Source organism: Moschus berezovskii, chromosome 1, assembly GCF_049115385.1.
Source record: "Moschus berezovskii isolate FMDL1 chromosome 1, NW_MosBer_1.0, whole genome shotgun sequence".
In the NCBI taxonomy this organism is placed as follows: domain Eukaryota; kingdom Metazoa; phylum Chordata; class Mammalia; order Artiodactyla; family Moschidae; genus Moschus; species Moschus berezovskii.
In genome coordinates, this window is record NC_142460.1 from 38,280,970 (window position 1) to 38,301,968 (window position 20,999).

The following is a 20,999-nucleotide window of genomic DNA, read 5'->3' on the forward strand; positions in this document are numbered from 1 at the left end:
TGCAGGTATTTTTATCCCCGTTTTAAACACCAGGCAACTGAAGTGAAGTAAAGCATCGAGTAATAAATGATACTCAGATATGTCTGACTCCAAAGTCTATGCTCTTCTTTTAATGTGAGTAGAACGCTTCACCTTAGTATAAACCACTGATTCTCAACCAGGGGTGGTTTTTTCCCACCCCAGTGACAATTTGGCAACACTGAAGACATTTTTGGTTGTCACCTCTTGGCGGGGAGGGCAGGAGCTATGGGCACTTTGTAGGTAAAGGTCAGCAACGCCGCTAAACATCAGCAATGCACAAGAATCCCCCTCAACCAAGAATCATCCATCCCAAATGTTAAAAGAGCCAAGGTTGAGAAACTATAGTAAAAATAAAATATTTCTCAAAATATCTTCTTACAAAAGCATTAATACCCCATTTTCCCCCCCTGAAATCACTGTTTAGAGTCAATGAAAATAGCTTTAAACATAACTAGATGTATGTGTATTTAATACATATATGCATGAACATTTTTTCTTTTTGGCCATACCATGGGGCATGGGGGATTTTAGTTTCCCAACCAGGGACTGAACCCGAACCCCCTGCATGGGAAGCATGGAGTCTTACCCCTGGGCCAGCAGAGAAGTCACCGTACACATATTTTTAATGTATCTGAAAACTCTTGAGCTTAGACTGTAATTGTGACACCATCCTCCATGGAACTTTGGAGGCTTCAACCCCAAAAACATCGTTACACACTGTCATATAGATGCACAGGGCTGGAGAAATTTTCATTGATAAGTTTTCATTGTTGTGTGATTGTTCTGATCTTTGTTTAATAAAAGATGCAAGGGGGGTGCGGGGGAAGAAACCCTGGCTCAGGAAAGCAGGGAGAATGGTATAATGAAACGTTATAAAGTAGACTTTTTTTAAAAAATAAGAGGCACAAGGAAGCCACACCATGAGGCAAAAAGTTGCTTTCTTGATTTTATTTTCAAAGTACACAAGGTCACAAAACTAGAGCAAGTTTTTGGCTTTTTTGAAACCAAACTTTGTTCTTACAAATTTCAAAATCTGCACCATTGGATATTTAAGCCAGAAACTTGAAATACAAAAAAATCATTTTTGAAACTGACACTCGCAGTTCTCTACTTGCATATGTGAAGTGTCAAAATATTTCTTCTCAGTAGCACAAGTGTATTTGTCACAAAAATTCACAGTTAGGGATGAGAATAGGAGAATCAGTGAATTGTGGCTCTCTCAACACTCGTGTCATAAAATAAGTTAGTAGAAAACAGAGTTCTTTGGAGCTTTCAGTGTTTGAGGTCTAAATCACTCAACTGACATTGACCACACTCTGAAATCACAAACTAGGGTATTTTGCAAAGCTAGATTTTAATTAACAGTGAGAAGCCAAAACAACAAATGCATGTTGGTGTTACCTTTCATAAGACAAACAGAACCACAATTCACCAATATATATATATTGTTCTTTCCTATTTCTATTAGGTAGAATTTGTGCTCAGTTATGAACCATTTTAGTGTCAAATGAGTAAAAAAGGTCTAACTACAGAACACGTCGCCTTTATTGCAAGAATATCCAAAGGCATTTGAAATATTAAAACTTGCCCAGAACATTTATACTACTAAACACAGGAATATTACAGATATATATATATATACACATATATATAATATATGTCACAAGCCACTAAAAAGTTAAAATTGTGCCAACATTTTCTACGAACTACTCCTTACATGACACATCAAAGCATTAACCACAAAAAATATGAATTTATTTTCTTGCACACTGGAATAAGGCCATCTGAAAGCCCTAAACACTATGGAGATGAAAAAAGATTAGAAAAAAAAAACCTTTAAACGTTTATATAACTTCAAATTTACATGCTGTATGCACACAGAAAGACAGAGAACAGTTAAGAAGCCATACATTACAGGACTGGATATCCAACTTCATGCAATGAATTCTTTTCATATTTAATCAAACTGTCTTATCTGCCCCTTCACCTGCTACAAATTTCCAGAACTCAATCCTAAAAAATCATCTTTTTAATAAGAACCAGGTCTTCATACCAATAATCTAATTGTGTTTCTTGAATTAACCTCCCCCTAAGACACACTCAGTCTGTGTTTCCATTGTAACAACTCCATGACAGTCCAAATTTAAAGGTTATCTGCCTGGAATAACTGGCCAGTTTAATCAATATTGTTTTTGTTTTTGATCTCCAAACAGGGAAATATTAATAAGGTTGCCATATGAAAACAAACACCTGTAATCTACATATTCAAAACACAGAATTATTACCTCTATATTTCTTTTAAAGGTACCCCAACTAATTCAAAAAGACGGTGTCAATCTCTTAGGTACAAAGTGGAATGGAACAGCTTTGCTTTGATGGTTCAGTGCTGTCCTTGCCTGACGTTTCAAAATGGTTGAATAATAATCTTTTGTTGACTTGCTCAATGATTACCAACAGTAATTCTAGAACAAATATTTGATCTCTAGTTCAGTGGAAACTACCAGTCAGAATTATTTAGGAAGTTATCAGTACTATCTGACTTTTAGGTTCACTGAAATTTACGAGTAGCTGGAGCTATAAACTGAAAACTGAGTTCTGTCCTCTAAACTCAACCACATCTAACAGGTCTCTTGAGGTCATGACAGTGGCCTTTTCTCCTGAGCTTGTTTCTCAGGCTGTAGGTGGTAATGGACCTGAATTGGAAGGAAGCATTCTGGAAGAGACTCTACAGCCAGATCCTAGATTAACTGCGAAGTCTAAGGGAAGAGAAAGCAATGGGGAGCTTCCCAGGTGGCACCAGCGGTAGCGAATCCGCCTGCCAATGCAGGACAGATGCAAGAGATGTGGATTCGATCCCTCGGTAGGGAAGATCCCCTGGAATAGGAAATGGCAGCCACTCCAGTATTCTTGCCTGAAAAGCACTTTTGGAAGAGATTCTACAGCCAAACCCCAGATTACCTACGTAGTCTAAGGTAAGGAAAGCGTTACATATGTCCACTTTTTGTAGGGATTTCTACTTACACTGATAGCATACTTTTCATTACAAAACTGGGACTAGGAAGGACCAAAATTCTTATTAGTAATGTCTGTGCTAGGTTATTTACTTCTATAATACCTTATACATTTTATTCATATAAAACAGATCAGAGATTTGATATTCAAAAATAGTTATTATTATAAAATCAGAAACACAGTCAAAGAGTGTAGGGGATGTTGACATTTTAAAAACTGTATATGAGTAACGCAATCAGTTACCTTGTATCCAAGAAGAACAGGAAGAGGCAAGACTGAAGGTATAAGGATAGATAGGTATCACAGTGATGCACTTTTAGGAACAGTACCTTCACCTCTAAGCACCTTTCAGGTGATAGCTAGCTCATAGGCACCAGAAATTCATAATAAAACTAAATTACCCAAAAGGCACAGATGAAAATGTCAACATAAGTATAAAAGCAACATTATGTAACGTTAAAAACCTATGTTAAAAATGCTTCCAAATATGTAAAACTATACACGAATCCATTACACATTCAGCTTTAATTTTCCATTAAAAAAATGTATACAATACTCTGCCTAATCATAAATACATGCCAACATTAATGTATAATGTAGCATTTACCACCACAGCACCCAAAGAGATGAACAGAAACCAACTCCCTACTAAAATCTAGGGAAAAGGTTTTAGAGCTAGTGAAATAACTTATTGCAGACCTTATTACTATAAAGAAACTGTTGGCTCATTCTACTAAATCCACACTCCCTCACAATCTTAAGGGAAATACAATAAGTTCACTTTCATCTACTAAAACAGTATTTAACACATTTGGCAGTAGGAGTATTTTTCTAATTCCTTTTCCTTTCATTTCTCTCTCTTTTTTAAAAATTAAGTCACTTCCACAAAACTAAGACATACTTTTCCAAGCTCAACTTGATTTTCTGAAACTACACAAGACATATTGGCCATACGATAGCAACTGTACATCCTCCCAAGTCTGAAATACAGAACTGACAGAGGACACTTACTAGTTTAAAATGTAGTTCATCATTCTAAGTCTATGAAGAAAATATCCTCCAGGAACTGCATTCAAGAGGGTAAATTTCAGATTACCTTTCTAGAACATATACTATGCAACACCATCACAAACACAAAAAAACCGAACCAGAAAAACAAAAAATTCTTCAATTTAGAACCAATAATTTAGAGAATGACAATCTGTAATTGCCAAACAATAAATGAGTTATCACTCTTTTTCTTATTAGGAAAATATCACCTAAAGCGCAGGGCCAGCATTTATTTGGGAACTGCAAAATACTATACATCTTTGATAGCAGGTTACTGATCAGCAGACCACCACAGGCCTCAGGGTACTGGGACATTAATCAGCAAAATCCATCCTCACTATTTCACCACTAATGTCATCACTGTATACAGGTAACAGCAAATTTTCTAAACGAATCAGATAAATGATTCTTTTAATTTAGCATACCAAAGAGCCCCCCTACTATGTCCCTGCCACCCACAGCAATCTATCCATTAAATACTTTAGAAGTCATTTCATATCCAAGGCTTATGAATTATGCAGAACTAGGTGATTTCTAGAACACTGTAGTGTCTTCTAGTTATTAGAGACATTTCAAACACAAAGCTTTCAAAGAAGGGAAAACAAGAACAAACATAAATGCATGTAAGTATTTTTGCCATGAATCTTTCTTTACCGATTTTGAGGGGGTTAGGGGAACACTGTCAGGTCACATAAACTAAGTGGAAAAAAAGCAACCTAAAGACAATGGCAGAAATTTCAGATGATTCAAGTATCAAGCTGGTGCGCACAAAAGTTCACCAATTTCCTTCTTCACCTCTGATTTCATATTCAAAGTGCCACATCTGACTTAAGTATTGATATTCAGAAACCTATAAACTCAAGCTTTTAAAGGAAATATTAGACAGTGAATCTGTCCTCAGAACTTCAATGCCTTTACTATTTCAATATGACCAAACAAAACTTTCTGATGTATTATTCTTATAGTTTTTGGTTAGCTTTTTTTTTTCATGTATTTTGCGGCTGGTAGCAAAGTGTACGGGTGTTCATATCTGCGGAGGAGGGCACGGGTGAAGGGCACAGAGGCCCTACACTATGGACCCGTCCTTGCTCTGTGCTGGAATCATCACGGGCACCGCCCCCATCCTGCTGAGATTAGGAGCAGCTACCTTAGCGGGCGGGAGCGTCGGACTCTGAGGAGCGCGTTCCAAGTCTTCGCTTGGCACTTGGTTGTACTGAGTCTTGGAATATCCTTCCATGTTGGACGGGGACATGGATCCCAGGGATGAGTGATTGCTGCCGATGTAGCTTCTGGCAGTGGACGTTCGGCTCTTGGGAGGAGGCACGTCTTCTCTAGAAAGCGAAGATCCCAAAGAATGTTTCTAAAAAATCTTAGACTACCTGAGCTGTGAATCATGGGTAGGGATGAGGGAACAGCTGCTATTTAAGCGTCACGTGTGTAAAAGTGCGAATGACACACGGAAAACAAGCACAGGAAGGCATGATGTCATCAACTGTGTGTTTGGCCCAAGTTCGTCAACACAGAGTTTCTATCTTCACACACAATGAAATGTGGGTTTTACAGAAATGCATGACTCTATAATGCTGTCTCACAAAGAACAAACTTCAAATATTTTCATATTCTAGTATCACTGATCTAGATAATCTGGTTATAGTCATGTAATACTTCATAGTCAATAAACCGACAGATATTTCAACCAAAAAAAAAAAAAAGAACAAGACAAAATTTCCTTTTTATTATGAAAGCTACTCATCTAAGACTTTAGCTGAAAACTTAGCAGATTTAAGTTTGCAAAAACTGAGAAGCAGGCATAAGAATTTTCATAATAAGCACTGACATAGAATATATATCTGAGTTACTTCTGGTATACTTCAAAAAGAAAAGTGTCAGACCCCACCCCAGACTCAGCAAATGTCAATTTTCTGGGTGTTACTTTGGTCATATGTTGTTATTTTTCCAAGTTCTATAATTCAATGTTATAATTCACTTCTAGTTAAGATCTACTGGTTTAGAATATTTTAAAAAAATTAAATCACATTACCAATAGATCTATTAACTAGCTACGTCACTAGATACAATCAGACCTTTAAAAAGCAAACTAACCAACCTTTAACATCTTCATTTCTTGAAAACTTCATGCCTGTACTTTACTGGGAGAAGGCAAATAGTCCTGAGATAAGCATTCGGCAGTGGTTCTTAAAGTAGGGCCCAAAGTAGGGGAGAGGTTAGTTGGCTCCACACACTTGAAATAAGTATTAAAATGCTTTCAAATGTGTTAAGGGGAAAAGCTACAGCTTTCATCCAGTTCTCATGCAGCCAAATGCTTCAGATGGTTAAGAGAACTAATGCTTTAATGATGTAATAAATTCAGTATATCAGTCAACTCCTATGTCACTTAATTACCTGATATCATGGTGAACTTCCTTTTCGTATTTTTCTTCTCTGCGCTTTTTATGACAGCAAAAGACAATAAGAGCAATAAGCACGAGCGCAAGTAAAGTTCCTATAACAGCTCCTGCAATTGTCCCAGCTCTATTTGAAGCTAGAATAAGATGTTAACAAGAAAATAATTAATAGTGAAAACAACACAAAAGTATTTTTTACCTAGTCATATTGAAGGTAATGATATACAATAACAGATTGATTTCATTGCATATATTAACTTTAAGAGACAAATTAGCTAGCTTTTTCTGGTTGGGGGGAAATCTAGTAAACGAACTTTCTTCTGAACTGTATAATCTATTTCAAGGATCCGTTCCGTTCCATTCTGTCGCTCAGTCATGTCCAACTCTTTGCGACCCCGTGGACTGTAGCCTACCAGGCTTCTCCGTCCATGGGATTCTCCAGGCAAGAATACTGGAGTGGGTTACCGTTTCCTTCTCCAGGGGATCTTCCCGACCCAGGGATCGAACCCGGGTCTCCCGCATTGGAGGCAGACGCTTCAACCTCTGAGCCACCAGGGAAGCCCATTTCAAGGATAAAAACAATAAAATCACTCTGAAAGATTTTACTATTCACAGCTATCTAGGTTGGCATAAGAATGTTCTAAATAATTTGTCCTTAGTCGCATGCATGCTAAATCACTTCAGTCGTGTCCACCTTTTTGCGACCCCACAGACTATGGCCCGCCAGGCTCCTCTGTGCATGGGATTCTCCAGGCAAGAATACTGGAGCAGGTTGCCGTGCCCTCCTCCAGGGGACCTTCCCGACCCAAGGACTGAACATGCATCTCTTACACCTCCTGCATTGGCAGGTGGATTTTTTTTTTTTACCACTAGGGCCACCAGGGGAGCCTTACTTACGTTGGCTAAATATGGTACAAGAATTAACTTGACAACTCTTGCCTCCATAATGGTGGTACGATAATGAAGGTTTTATTAATGAAATGTAGTACTTCTTTCCCTTCCATGTCTTAGAAAAGCGAGTAACCAGGCCAGGGTGCTGTGCTCAAAGGCAGCATCCCACTGCCCAACCACACATTTGCTGATGGAACCAAAGGCGACTGCATAAACATCACGAAACCACCTTATCAGAGCACAGAGAAGATCACTTACGCGGAACGACATCCAGGCGCAGCAGGCACTGATCAGAGCCCACTCTGTTTCGGACCGTACAGCTGTACGTCCCGGAGTATTCGGCAGTGGCATTTTTCACAGATATAACAGGTGACGTCATTTCTATGGGAAGAAAGAGGGGGTGAGGGAACAAAACCCACTTTTATAATAACAGACTGCTGAGTTTCTAGTAAAGGCAAACCCAACTTGGTTGACAATCCAGGTAAAAGTGAGACAAACTGAAGCCAGACACAGAACAAACGCAGCAAGACACGTGCATGTCTCCCAAATGCAAACCATTGCACCTCGGGTTCATTCATGTCAGAGCCAAAGTAATCATGAACCCTTCGGTCAGGCACAAAGTCTCCGATGAAACAGAGCCACACTGATTATAAAAAAATACTCCGTGGCATGAAAGCTCTTAGGTGCAGCAGCAAGATCTGCAAAATGTATCTCATCCCCTCAGACAGAAGAAACAGAAAAGGAGACGGGGTCCTACTGTTCAGCTTCTTAGTCTGAAAAAAGACACAGAGGTGGAGAGATTCTAGGAGGATAGGGCGTGGAGAGGGGTTAATCAGTTTGAATAGATTAACACAGTGGTTAGTGTCACACAGCTATTTTGTTTTATTTTTACAGACATGCCATGTATAAATAACCATATCTTCAACCTGAATCCAAAACACTCAAGATCCATCTCTCCTTGTAGATTAGCCACTAATTTATGATAATGAAGTTTCTAGCAATATTCAGTTCAGTTCAGTCGTTCAGTCGTGTCCGACTCTTTCCATCAATATTACCGGTAATTAAAAATATACACCAAAGAAATCAATTATAATATCCTACTTTCACTTTTCACTTTCACACATTGGAGAAGGAAATGGCAACCCACTCCAGTGTTCTTGCCTGGAGAATCCCAGGGACAGGGGAGCCTGGTGGGCTTCCGTCTATGGGGTCACACAGAGTTGGACACGACTGAAGTGACTTAGCAGCAGCAGCAGCAGCAGCAAACATGTCTCTTCATTTATATGACATGACACCAAGTTGTCATTATAAAACACTAATTCCCTTAGAATCCTGATTGCTCTGTCTAGGAAAGGGAAGGCTTTGGGGATTAAAAACTCTATGCATACGTGTACAAATCCTAGTAGGCTTAAGTTCAAATCGATGGCACAGAATCAAGCTGTATAATCAGCAGTACCTGGTAACCATGAGGTGGGCAGTTTCTGTGAGTTGGACAACTTCTGCCATTCATATCGTAGTGGGAGTGAACCTTCTTTTGGTTCACATTTGAGTTTAAAGTCATTTCCAATTTCTTCTGATCCATCAACATAACATCGTGTACCTGAAGGCTTAACTAAGAAAAGACATTAAATTATAAGTTTATACAGAAAAACGGAATGTATGTTTCTAATGTTGATTTAAACAAACACAGCATGTTGCAAACCGCTAAATCAAGAGCAGCAGTCCTGGGTTTGGAGTAGGCAAGACTGAAAAACTGAAACAGGCTGCCAATGCCAGTTTCCTTAGCTGCGTCCAGCACAGAACAGGCGAGAATGAGCTCAGGCAAGCAGCCATTGCGTAAGAGGCCAGGCAGCGGCTCAGACGCGGGTCTGTGCCCCTCCATTCCACGGGGCACATCTGAAAGAAGCAAGAATGATGCAGGCTGGGCTACTTGAGACCCAAGGACGCTCCCCCTCCAGTCCTAAACCTATTCTTCTATTTGGAGCCTGACATGTAGCATAGTTTTCCAAGCATATGTAGTCCCCTTGGAGTGTGTGTGCTCTGTCACATCTTCTGTTTGCCCACAATCGGGGGTTTATGATAAGGTATGTCGATAAAAGGGACAACTCACATAAGAGCAGCAAGGGCCAATTACATTCCACAGTTATAGCAATCCAAGCCCCACCCCCCCACGAGAGCAGTGTTATAAAAAGGCAATTCTGAGGTTATACTCCAGGTCTCTCTGGGGTGCTGTTTAGAGCAGCTGCTAATAGCTCCATTACATGCAACCCACCTTAATACTAGTTAACACCTTGGCAGGTGGTACCCTCTTGCTGAACTGCATAATCGCTATAGGTTGGTTCTGCTTCTCTGTGAGTCACATAAATGGAAGGCACAGTATGTACTTTTGCTTCTTTTATTCATCATAAGGCTTCTGTTATTGTTTTTCAGTTGCTCAGTCATGTCCAACTCTTTGTGACCCCATGGACTGCAGCATGCCAGGTTCCTCTGCTGTTCACCATCTCTGGACTTTGCTCGACTTCATGTCCATTGAGTCGGTGATGCTATCTAACCATCTTAGACTATGTCGCCCCCTTCTCTTCCTGCCCTCAATCTTTTCCAGCATCAGAGTCTTCCAGTGAGTCAACTCCTTGCATCAGGTGGCAAAAGTATTACAGCTTCAGCTTCAGCATCAGTCCTTCCAATGGAGTCAGGGTTGACTTCGTTTAGGATTGACCGGTTTGATCCCCTTGCAGTCCAAGGGACTCTCAAAGAGTCTTCTCCAGCACCACAACTTGAAAGAATCAATTCTTTGGTGCTCAGCCTTCTTTATGGTCCAACTCTCACATCCATACATGACTACTAGAAAAACCATAGCTTTGACCAGATGGACCTTTGTTGGCAAAGCAATGTCTCTACTTTTTAATATGCTGTCTAGGTTTGTCATAACTTTCCTTCCAAGGAGCAAGTGTCTTAATTTCCTGGCTGCAGTCACTGTCTGCAGTGATTTTGGAGCCCAAGAAAATAAAATCTGCCACTGCTTCCATTTTTTCCCTTTCTATTTGAAATGAAGTGATGGGAATGGATGCCATGATCTTAGTTTTTTGGCATGTTGAGTTTTAAACTAGCTTTTTCACTCTCCTTTTTCACCCTCATAAAGAGGCTCTTTAATTCCTCTTCACTTTGAGATTGATCCAATTGATCCATGTTGTTGTATATATATCACTTATCTGTTGAATCACACTGACTGTAACATAAATTTGCTTTTTCATTCAGATATTGATGAACGCTGTTTCTGTCTGGGGGTTACTACCAAAGCCCAGTTAGACCAGGAGCAGGTGTGAAGCCGGTGGGAATCAGATGAACTGGTGAGAAGGCACTGTGGAAAGCGGTGGCATGTCACTGGACAAGGCAGCGAGAGAGTCTGAAGGTTCAGGGAAGAGTCTTCAAGAGCAGAGACCAGTTCTGAATCTGATGCCGTTTCTGCGGCAGGATTAGGAGAAGTGGGGATTAAACTGGAGATGAGGACAATCCAGCAACCTGAGCACCCCAGGACAGGAGGAGCAGGGCACACGTCTCTGGGGGGCAAGTGAGGAGACAGCTGCAGGCTAGAGTTTACCAGCGCCCCACACCCCTGGGAAAGCAACCTTCCCATAGACCATCGACCTGACTATCTGCAGCCATCCTCCCAGTCTGAAAAATAGCAGGACTGATTTTTCTTTGTTGAGTCTTTCAAGTCCTGGTGGGGCTTTTATTTTTTCACTACTAAGAATAAATGTGAACGGGTTTTACAGTTTTGCACTGTTATAAACAACGCTGCTTGTTAAGTGCTGGTATATGTTTTCCTTTTTCACATTAGGTTAGTGAATGTTCAACTCTAAGAAAATGTCAAACTTTTCCAAATCTGGCCGACAGGGTCTGTCATACCCAGTGGGGCCTCTTTAACTAAGGGTGTTGATCATGGTCTCACGTCACACATTTCTTGATAATGCTAAAATTTAATTGTATCTCTCCCCTTCGTCTGTTACAACTTACACATTTTAATAAGGATCAACAGATGCATTTAACTGGGTTGCTGATTTTCCTAAGCAAATCTGTTTTTTTTTCGCATCTGTCAGTCGCCCTGGAAACTACAACATTTGGACTTCTGAAGCAGTTTCGCACAATTATTTCATCCTTTGAGTCTCCACGAAATGAGTCTTGTTCTCCATTTTTTCAAACTGCCAATAAATCCTTTATTACACAGACTAGCAGTAAGTGAGATATTGAAGCAATGCTTTGGACATCAAGCATCTACTGGTAACACAGCATTCTAACCCTAAACTGTTTTTCTACTGAAAATGTCCCTCTCCCAAACATATCCAATAATGGGCAGTTATTTATAGCAGCTGCTCAGGAAGTCAGGGTCCCACAAGTTTGAGATTTCAAGATACTCCATCCACAACAGAGCAAGATTTTACCAACACTAGTTCTGAGTGTCGCTTAGGAGTGCAGGTGTGCTAAGTTGCTTCAGTCATGTCCAACTCTGTGCAACCCCATGGACTGTGACCCACCAGGCTCCTCTGTCCATGGGATTCTCCAGGCAGGAATACTGGAATGAGTTGCCATATCCTCCTCCAGGGGATCTTCCCGACCCAAGGACTGAACTTGAATCTCTTATGTCTCCTGTGTTGGCAGGCAGGCTTTTTACCACTAGTGACACCTGGGAAACCCCGCCTAGAGGTGGCTACCTGCTTTCCAAAGGGAGGAGAAAGTGCAAGTCTTTTACATGGCAACCCTAACCACTAACCATATTATAATTTTCAGTTCAGTTCAGTTCAGTCGCTCAGTCGTGTCCAACTCTTAGCGACCCCATGAATCACAGCACGCCAGGCCTCCCTGTCCATCACCAACTCCCGGAGTTCACTCAAACTCATGTCCACAGAGTCAGTGATGCCATCCAGCCATCTCATTCTCTGTCATCCCCATCTCCTCCCGCCCCCAATCCCTCCCAGCATCAGTCTTTTCCAGTGAGTCAACTCGTCGCATGAGGTGGCCAGAGTATTGCAGTTTCAGCTTTAGCATCAGTCCTTCCAATGAACACCCAGGATTGATCTCCTCTAGAATGGACTGGTTGGATCTCCTTGAAGTATAAGGGACTCTCAAGAGTCTTCTCCAACACCACAGTTCAAAAGCATCAATTCTTCGGCGATCAGCTTTCTTCACAGTCCAACTCTCACATCCATACAGGACCACGGGAAAAACCATAGCCTTGAAAAGACGGACCTTTGTTGGCAAAGTAATGTCTCTGCTTTTTAATATGCTATCTAGTTTGGTCATAACTTTCCTTCCAAGGAGTAAGCGTCTTTTAATTTCATGGCTGCAATCAGCATCTGCAGTGATTTTGGAGCCCAGAAAAATAAAGTCTGACACTGTTTCCACTGTTTTTCCATCTATTTGCATGAAGTGATAGGACCAGATGCCATGATCTTTGTTTTCTGAATTATAATTTTACCCATCCCGATATAGGGAAGATTAACTCTTAATCCATGGCACCTTGTTGGACTGAAAGAGAAAGCCAGAAAGGGAACGAAGATCAAGTTCTATCATCTAACGTTTCTTTGCTCTGGGGCTCCAGGGTACCCCATCACTGTCCTTGGAACATCTGTCATCATGCTCAGTGACGAGACCAATAAATAATCCTTCTCAGTTAAAGATCCATGACTTTCAACTTGCACTTGGTTGGCATCCCACCAATTTAGTAATGCTTTGTTCCATCTGTGCGTTATATCATCATCCCTCCAAGCTAGGGGCCCACTACCTCAGACTACAGAAAATACTCTAAATCTCTATTTGGGACAGAATATACTTTTATCATCACGTCATCCACTCAGCAATAGTATTTTTGCTTGGTTCAAAATACCTCGACTTCTGGTGAAATCCATGCATAGGTGCTAAAAATCAAGGGGCAAAAAGTTTGAGGAGAAAGGATATTTGCAAAGTCTCAAAGTGGCTCCCCCACTGGGATTTTTTTAAGTTTTCAAACTTTTATTTTATATACAAAGAGCTACTATTTTTTGTTATTACTGTTGAAGTTTTCAAACTTTTATATATTAAAAGGGCTAGTATTTTTTTTTTTTTGAGATTTTCAAACTTTTATATTCAGAGCTGGTATTTGGGGTTGGGGGGGGGGGTATTTTTCAATCCCAGAGGGAAAATTAGTAATTTTATAATGGAGAAATCTATCAGATAAAATTTAAACCAAGTAATCATGGTTAACAATAAGACAGAACAACATGTGCCCCTTGACATTAACTCGAGGGGACATCAATTCAGCATGGACCTTTGACTTGACCCGGGAACAAAAGGGCATTAATGGGAAGGTATAAAATTCAAATTAGGCCCATAGTTAATAGTATAGCTTCAATACTAATTTCTTGGTTTTAGAAGTTGTATTACGATTTTGCAAAATGTTACCATTAGGAGAAATTAGGTAATGGGTACACTCTCATGAACTTTCTGCTAGTTTTGCAACTTGTCTGTAAAACTAAAATCATTTCAGAATAAAAAGTGAAAAAAACCCCAAATAAATCCCATTGTTGACTGAATCCCTGCACATGCCCTTCTATGGTGTGAGTGCAGGCTGAGTACACCATATACACCATAATAGCCAAGTCTATTTACACCAAAAGGTCCCAGTAATAGGTTTTTCTGAAGTTCCCAGGGAAGGTGCTGGCAGTGAGCAGCCACCATATTAACCCTTGTCCAGCTTCTTTACTGAGTTGCATCTACGTGTACAGTTGGCGCATCTGAAAGAGTGGGGCGGGCCCGAGCAACAGAGCATGGGATAGCCACAGGCCACCACTCACACCCAGGCAGCTAATAGTCATCCCCGTTTGTGTCTGTACAGCACCCAGGGCTCTGAAGAAGCTTTCTTTTATTTTTTTAAATTGTTTTTTGGCTGTGCCATGTGGATCTTAGTTCCCCAACCAGAGATCAAAGCTGTGATCCTTGCATTGGGAGCTGAGTCTTAATCACTGAACTACCAGGGAAGTCCCCGAACAAGTTTTCATTACTATGGGGACACCGTGGTGGCATCTACAGATTTCAGACAAGCAAATCGAAGTATCAGGCCTAGCCTCTGACAGTGAAGCAATCAAAAGCTCCACTGGATGGTCTGGTCTCTAGAAGGCATTTTGTTTAATCTTTCCACCAGAACGCCTAAGCAGTATTTTCAGGAAAAACGCAAACAAATTGTTTCTATCCAGCTCTCACTTTCAAGAGAAACTTCTAGTGTTTTCTGCCACAGGGGTCCTGACTCATCTGAAAATGTGGAGGAGAAGTGAAGAAGTTCTCCTCTGGCTCTGAGACGGTCTCACCAGGTCAGAGGTCATCCTCAGGGTCAGAGGTCATCCCCGCTTCCCCCTTCAGCCACCACTGTCCCCTTTCTCCCCGCGCCCCCCATTCAGTCTCTCCCTCCCGCCCTGGCTTGACACCAGGGCTTGCTTGGCCATGGTGATCCCACACAGAGCTAACAAAAGGAGGTACAGTGTCCGTGTTTCCCACCCATCCAGGCTGAGGAAGAAGATGTCAGAGGTGTGAGGTTTAATGTAAAAGGCCATCCTTCCTGCCCGACAGTCATGCCTGCTGCCTCGGGTGTGCCTGGCCAGAGTCTATGACAGCCTCTACGAGATCTTTCTCTCTCTCTCTCTCTCTCACACACACACACAGATACACAGAGTATCTGTCCACACCTATTTCAGGAACATGTGCCAATCACATCCCTCCCAGTGTACCTGCCCCCCTCAAACAGGGACTCCACAGTAAATAATTCTGACAAATACGTATAATCTGCTTGGTACATCAGGAACCAGTTAAAATTCCACATATATCCTAACTCAACGCTTCCTGGAAAGCAGTGACTGTAGCCTGCCAGGTTCCTCTGTCCATGGAATTCTCCAGGCAAGAATACTGGAGTGGGTAGCCATTCTCTCCTCCAGGGGATCTACCCAACCCAGGGATCCAACCCATGTCTCCTGCATTGCAGACAGATTCTTCACCATCTGAAATCACCAGGGAAGCCCTAAAGAAGATACACTCAGGGTTATAATTTCAGGTATGCCATAGTCTGGGATAAGAGTTCAGACAAGTTATTAAACTTTTACCAGCTTCCACGTTTATAAAAAAGAAAGGCAACTCCACGTTTGCTGAATGCAGACACAAAAGGCTAGAATTTCCAATGTTACCATATTGCCTTTCCCAGTTCCTCTTCAGGTTCACCTGCTTTCATACCATAGACATATTCTGAAGGAGTTCCACTCAGCATGGAGTGCCTCTTACCAGGACGCCCTCGACGATCTTGCCAGAAGACTGCCTTATCAACCACAACAACCCTGGGAGTTGTTGCTGGGATGCACAAAAATTAGTCTCTACTGGCTATTTTTTTGGGCTCCAAAATCACTGCAGATGGTGACTGCAGCCATGAAATTAAAAGACGCTTACTCCTTGGAAGGAAAGTTATAATCAACCTAGACAGTGTATTAAAACGCAGAGACATTACTTTGCCAACAAAGGTCTGTCTAGTCAAGGCTATGGTTTTTCCAGTAGTCATGTATGGATGTGAGAGTTGGACTATAAGGAAAGCTGAGCACCAAAGAATTGGTGCTTTTGAACTGTGGTATTTGAGAAGACTCTTGAGAGTACCTTGGACTGCAAGGAGATCAAACCAGTCCATTCTAAAGGAGATCAGTCCTGGGTGTTCATTGGAAGGACTGATGTTGAAGCTGAAACTCCAATACTTTGGCCACCTGATGAGGAGTGCTGACTCATTTGAAAAGACCCTGATGCTGGGAAAGATTGAGGGCAGGAGGAGAAGGAGATGACAGAGGATGAGATGGTTGGATGGCATCACTGACTCAACGGACATGAGTTTGAGTGAACTCCGGGAGTTGGTGATGGACAGGGAGGCCTGGCGTGCTGCGGTTCACGGGGTCAAAAAGAGTTGGACACGACTGAGCGACTGAACTGAACTGACCTGACCTGCTTTAAGTGAGTCTGGAACCCAACACACTTAACCCCTGTTCAGTTCTCTAAATTAAAAGGAACACAAGGTCGAAGTCGATGTGAGGGAGACTCGTGCAGATGAGTTATTTCCAGGGATATGGAAGGCAGTTTCAGCAGTTAGCATTTCCTATGTAAAGTGGGTCCCCAAGTGTCCCCCAAACCTGACACCTTAGGTCACACGGGAATTTACTGTCATATAATAGTGCCAGACTGTTGAGATTCGCTACATGGCAGCTCACTGTACTTTTGGGCAAAGCTACCACAGCAAGATTTTAGAAGTATCTTTCTGAGCAATACCTTTCAGAGTTTCTCAGTTTGAAGGGGGTAAGGGTGCTTGTGCATGACCACAGAATCTAGAGAAGAATAATAAACTTTTCAGTCTATGATGTTCACAAAGCAGTTTATACTTATTCTACTTCTTAACTGTCCTGGAGAGTTACGTCCTAGTGGCCATCTGTCTAACCTCCTTACTTTTAAGGATGAAAAAATCGTGATGCTCAGGGAGGTTAAAGGACTGTCCGAGGTCTAATGGCCTTACTCCAATTCAATATTCCAGCTACCATACTCCATCTCCTCTACTTCAAATACTCCAAGTATTGATGATAGAAATCTCATTTATTCCTTGGGACATGCGGTTTGATAAAGCTTAAAGCACACGTCATAATTCTGAGTTGAATGAAACTGCAAAGAGATTTAATGATAATTATTTTTTTGTTTCGAAAATGTAGGCTGAGGCCCAGGAAATGAAGAGGTTTTATTTAATTCCCAGGGCAAAACAAGGCAAAAAGTCTGGATCCCCTACCCCTGCCTGAGGGTTCATCTCCCATATCACACAACTCCTTCATTTACTTTCAAATGATTCATGAACTTCATGAAAAAGCTGTTCACTTATTTTTTCTATCAAAAATAAAAAATTGCCAGCTTTATGTTTTATGCTATTTGCGGACAGTATGTCAAATATTTAAACTTACCACTCTAGAATGGTAAGTTTCGTCTCACGTAAATGCTGCTACTACAGAACTGGGACCCCTAACCCTGTTAATAAGTAACACTGGTACAAATAACTTACCAAGAACTGTCAGCTGAATCTTCTTATTTCCAACACCAGGAGCTTTTTTCACTTTGCATTGATACGTGCCAATATCTGACAACTGTAAATTTGTCACATTTATTGAAGCATCACCAGATTTGAGATCATTACTTGTAAAATGTACTCGTCCTTTCAGATCTTGATAGTAGTCATCATAAATTTTGTCTCCGGAATATAAAATAATCTGAAAGAAAGCCAAAATAAGACAATGAGAAAACAAGCAAGCAAATGAACTCCCTGTCTTGTTAAAGGAGTTCTGGATACACCACAGTACTGTAGGGATCCAAAAAAAAAAGAACACAATATCCTGAGGAATCTACAATTATTCAAGCCACGGGTTAAGAAAACAGAAGGAAGATGTGAGGGCGATCTGTTTGCAATATCTGTCAGCCCACTGATCGCCAGGCCTGATTCAGCTAATCTGGCTGGCTAGATTAGCCCCTGACTCCCTCACTGCTCCAGGAGCGCCCCTCCCACAGCTGCGCACTTGGTGGGAGATGAAGACCATCCCCGAAAGAGGAGGATCGGTCTTCAGTCAAGGGTATAAAGAGGAGCTGTGCTCTCCTGCTAGAATCTCCAAACGAGCTCTCAAGAAAACAGAAAGAGGCCAATATGATCCTTAAGTATGGTCACACGCGGTCATTACAGATGGGGAAACCAAGACCTGACATGATTAAATAATACAGCCCTCTATGAGAGCCATTCAGTGAGACCCACAAGAGCGTGGATTTGTGAATTCTTATACACTCTGTTTTTCAGCTGCCTCAGAGAAAGAAGGATGCCAATCAACTGTATAAAATCAGGTTATCAACCACCACCACTACTCCCCAAAGAGGGCTTATGATAATTTACCTGTGGAACTTAAGAACAGCAACAACAACAAAGACTTTTTTTTATCTTCATATACTAAGCTGGGGGCACTTGAGGGTTCCAGACTATAACAGATAAAATCATTAACCTGTTAAGATGTGTCTGCCCAGCCTGGTTAACAGGACCTTCCAATTAATCTTCAGTGACTAAAAGCAAAGACCCTTCCTACCCTCACCGAGTTTTCTGAACCACTGTTGTAGGCTTTGATTCATTTTTAACTATCACTAAAATGAATTTAAATACGCCATACGTTTTATTCACTCATGAAGTCCTTCATTCTGGCCATCTGAGACCCAAGGGCCAAAGAGCAATAGTACCAAACTTAAGTAATAACCAGAAAACTACAGCACACATCCTGGAGACCGTTTATCTCACGTGTTCAGTAAGATCAGAACCAGCACTACGAGCACAGACTTGGGTCTTCTTTCATCACCTCCTCTGCCATGCTGACCCCGCTCCTAATTCACTAAAGCTCTTTCGCTTACATGTGAAGAGTCAGCACTGAGGAAGCACTCAATATCAGCTCACTAATAAATGAAAGCAGCTGAAGGGTCCACAGCTGACTTGCTCCTTAAACACAAACCATCACTTTATTTGCTCCATCTCTGCCCACATCCACCCGTCAACAGCAGTACTGAGAACTCCTTAAGTGTATCTTCCTCTGTATTAACCTATGGACTCTTGTTGTGAAAAGCCAGTAGGTTCAACCCATGATACTCTGAATCCCTCATTTTGACACACACACACACACACACACACATGCACGCGTGTCTGTCTAGGACGTAGTACTGAGAACTCCTTAAGTGTATCTTCCTCTGTATTCACACACACACACACACATCTCACCTTTCTAGGAGGCAGTATGAGAACTCCTTAAGTATATCTTCCTCTGTATTAACCTATGGATTCTCTTCTTGTGAAAAGTCAGGAAGTTCAACCCATGATACTTTGAACCCCTCATTCTGCCACACACACGCATGCACTTTTCTAGGAGGCCCTAGTCGTCAGTCCCTAAGTCGTGTCCGACTCTTTGCGAACCTATGAACCATACAGCTGTGGGATTTCTCAGTCAAGAATATTGGAGCGGATTGCCGTTTCCTTCTCCAGGGGATCTTCCTGATCTCGGGATCGAAATGGAGTCTCCTGCATTGGCAGGTGGATTCTTTCCCACTGAGCCACCTGGAAGCCCAGCCTTTCAAGGAGGGCATGACAAATGTGTCTTCACTGTCATTTTTGTAAACTAACTTGGTCATGTTCTCATGAAAACAATTTTATAAACAGTAGCTAAGAAACAGGGAAGTAACATGTACCAGGCAATTTTGATTCCTCTTTACAGCCCAATGGGGATGGAGGTACGATCCACATTTAACCTTTTAACCCTGCGGAAGGCAGTGGCTGTCACAGACCAACTCTCTCAATCACACAGTTGCGATGCAAACTAGATCCATCCGGTCTGGCATTGCAGGCTGCCTGCATGAACATTTCTGCATGACCTGTAGACTCAGAAAACACTAAAGCATACAGTATTTTCAGAAAATTCCTATCACAACCCTGAGAAGCAGGTGTACCTGTTTTTAATTTACATATGAGGAAACAGAGGATTATGAAATATGGAAGGCAGTACATGGTACTGCAAAAGATAATCCAGATGGGGTCAGGGCAGGGGGTGGGGGGAGTCGTCGGAGAGATCTGGGCTCAAAACCCCCACTGTGTCTGTTGCCAGGTACGTGACCCTGGGCATGCTCCTTCAAATTCCTGGGCCTCCTTTTCCTCCCCCTAGCATGTATAATGATCTTCATTCTGGGGTGTTGTTTTAAAACTTAAGTATATATAATTAAAGCATATAAAATCCTGTCCAGGGTTTACAAAGTATATAAAGCCCGGCACACGGTAAGTGCATGAGTACATCATAACTGCTGATTAAAGAGATCACACAGGGAATGAGGAGGGAAATTCCTCCAGCCCAAGCCTCCATCACACTGCCTGCTGGCTTAAAAATATTACAAGAAGGATTTAGCAAGCACTGTAGCACAGCTGTAATTCTATGCACACATCCTCCTCTGCATCAATCTCTCCCTACCCCTTCTTTCTTTAGGCCTTATTTACTGTGCTTTAGGTCAGGGGCTGGGTGTCTTAACCCAGAAACGGACACTTCAGCCCAGCACCCTCTATCGCATTTGTCTCTTAGTCCTGTGGACAGTGAGGCTGGGCCTCCCACTTAGCACAGAAGTCCTTGGATTCTCCTTCCCTGAATGGAAACACAAGGCTGCAGGACACGCTGGACTTTTTGGTCTCAGGAGGCACCTTGTCACAGGGTTTCACCCCTGAGCCTTAAGCCAGGATCTGTGCTCTCCATTCTCACATCTTCACCATGGAACCAGAGTCCTGGACTCTCAAGGAGGTGGGCACTTCACTGGCAAAGGAATGAGGGGTGTGCAGGGGCTTGAGAAGCCTGAGATCAGGGTGCTGGGACTGTCATGGGAAGAGTGGAGGGGTGACGAGCAAGACGGGAGGGGGACAGGGCACCTGGGCTGAGGAGACAGCAGGAGTCGGGCTCTGTTTCTTTTCCTTCAGGGAGAGAAGGGAGTTCTCATGTCAGAATCAGGGTAGAGATATATCCTTGGAGGGAGTGGCCCCAG

The 20,999-nt window shown here is 41.9% G+C and overlaps 1 protein-coding gene across 3 annotated transcripts in view; it reads right to left on the bottom strand.

Moving 5' to 3' along the window:
• CXADR (CXADR cell adhesion molecule) overlaps nucleotides 1-20,999 on the bottom strand; it is a 70,149-nt gene that overhangs the window by 20,000 nt on the left and 29,150 nt on the right. The window contains exons 3-7 of one of the 3 annotated variants that reach the window (XM_055421898.2): nucleotides 17,470-17,674; nucleotides 8,836-8,991; nucleotides 7,638-7,760; nucleotides 6,487-6,625; nucleotides 5,231-5,414 (exon numbers count right to left, since the gene is read on the bottom strand). In XM_055421898.2, the coding sequence (XP_055277873.1) occupies nucleotides 5,231-5,414; nucleotides 6,487-6,625; nucleotides 7,638-7,760; nucleotides 8,836-8,991; nucleotides 17,470-17,674 (807 nt within the window). Of the gene's footprint in view, nucleotides 1-954; nucleotides 5,415-6,486; nucleotides 6,626-7,637; nucleotides 7,761-8,835; nucleotides 8,992-17,469; nucleotides 17,675-20,999 lie in introns of those variants that run through there. The other 2 variants (XM_088836085.1, XM_055421908.2) reach the window with 2 other exon arrangements.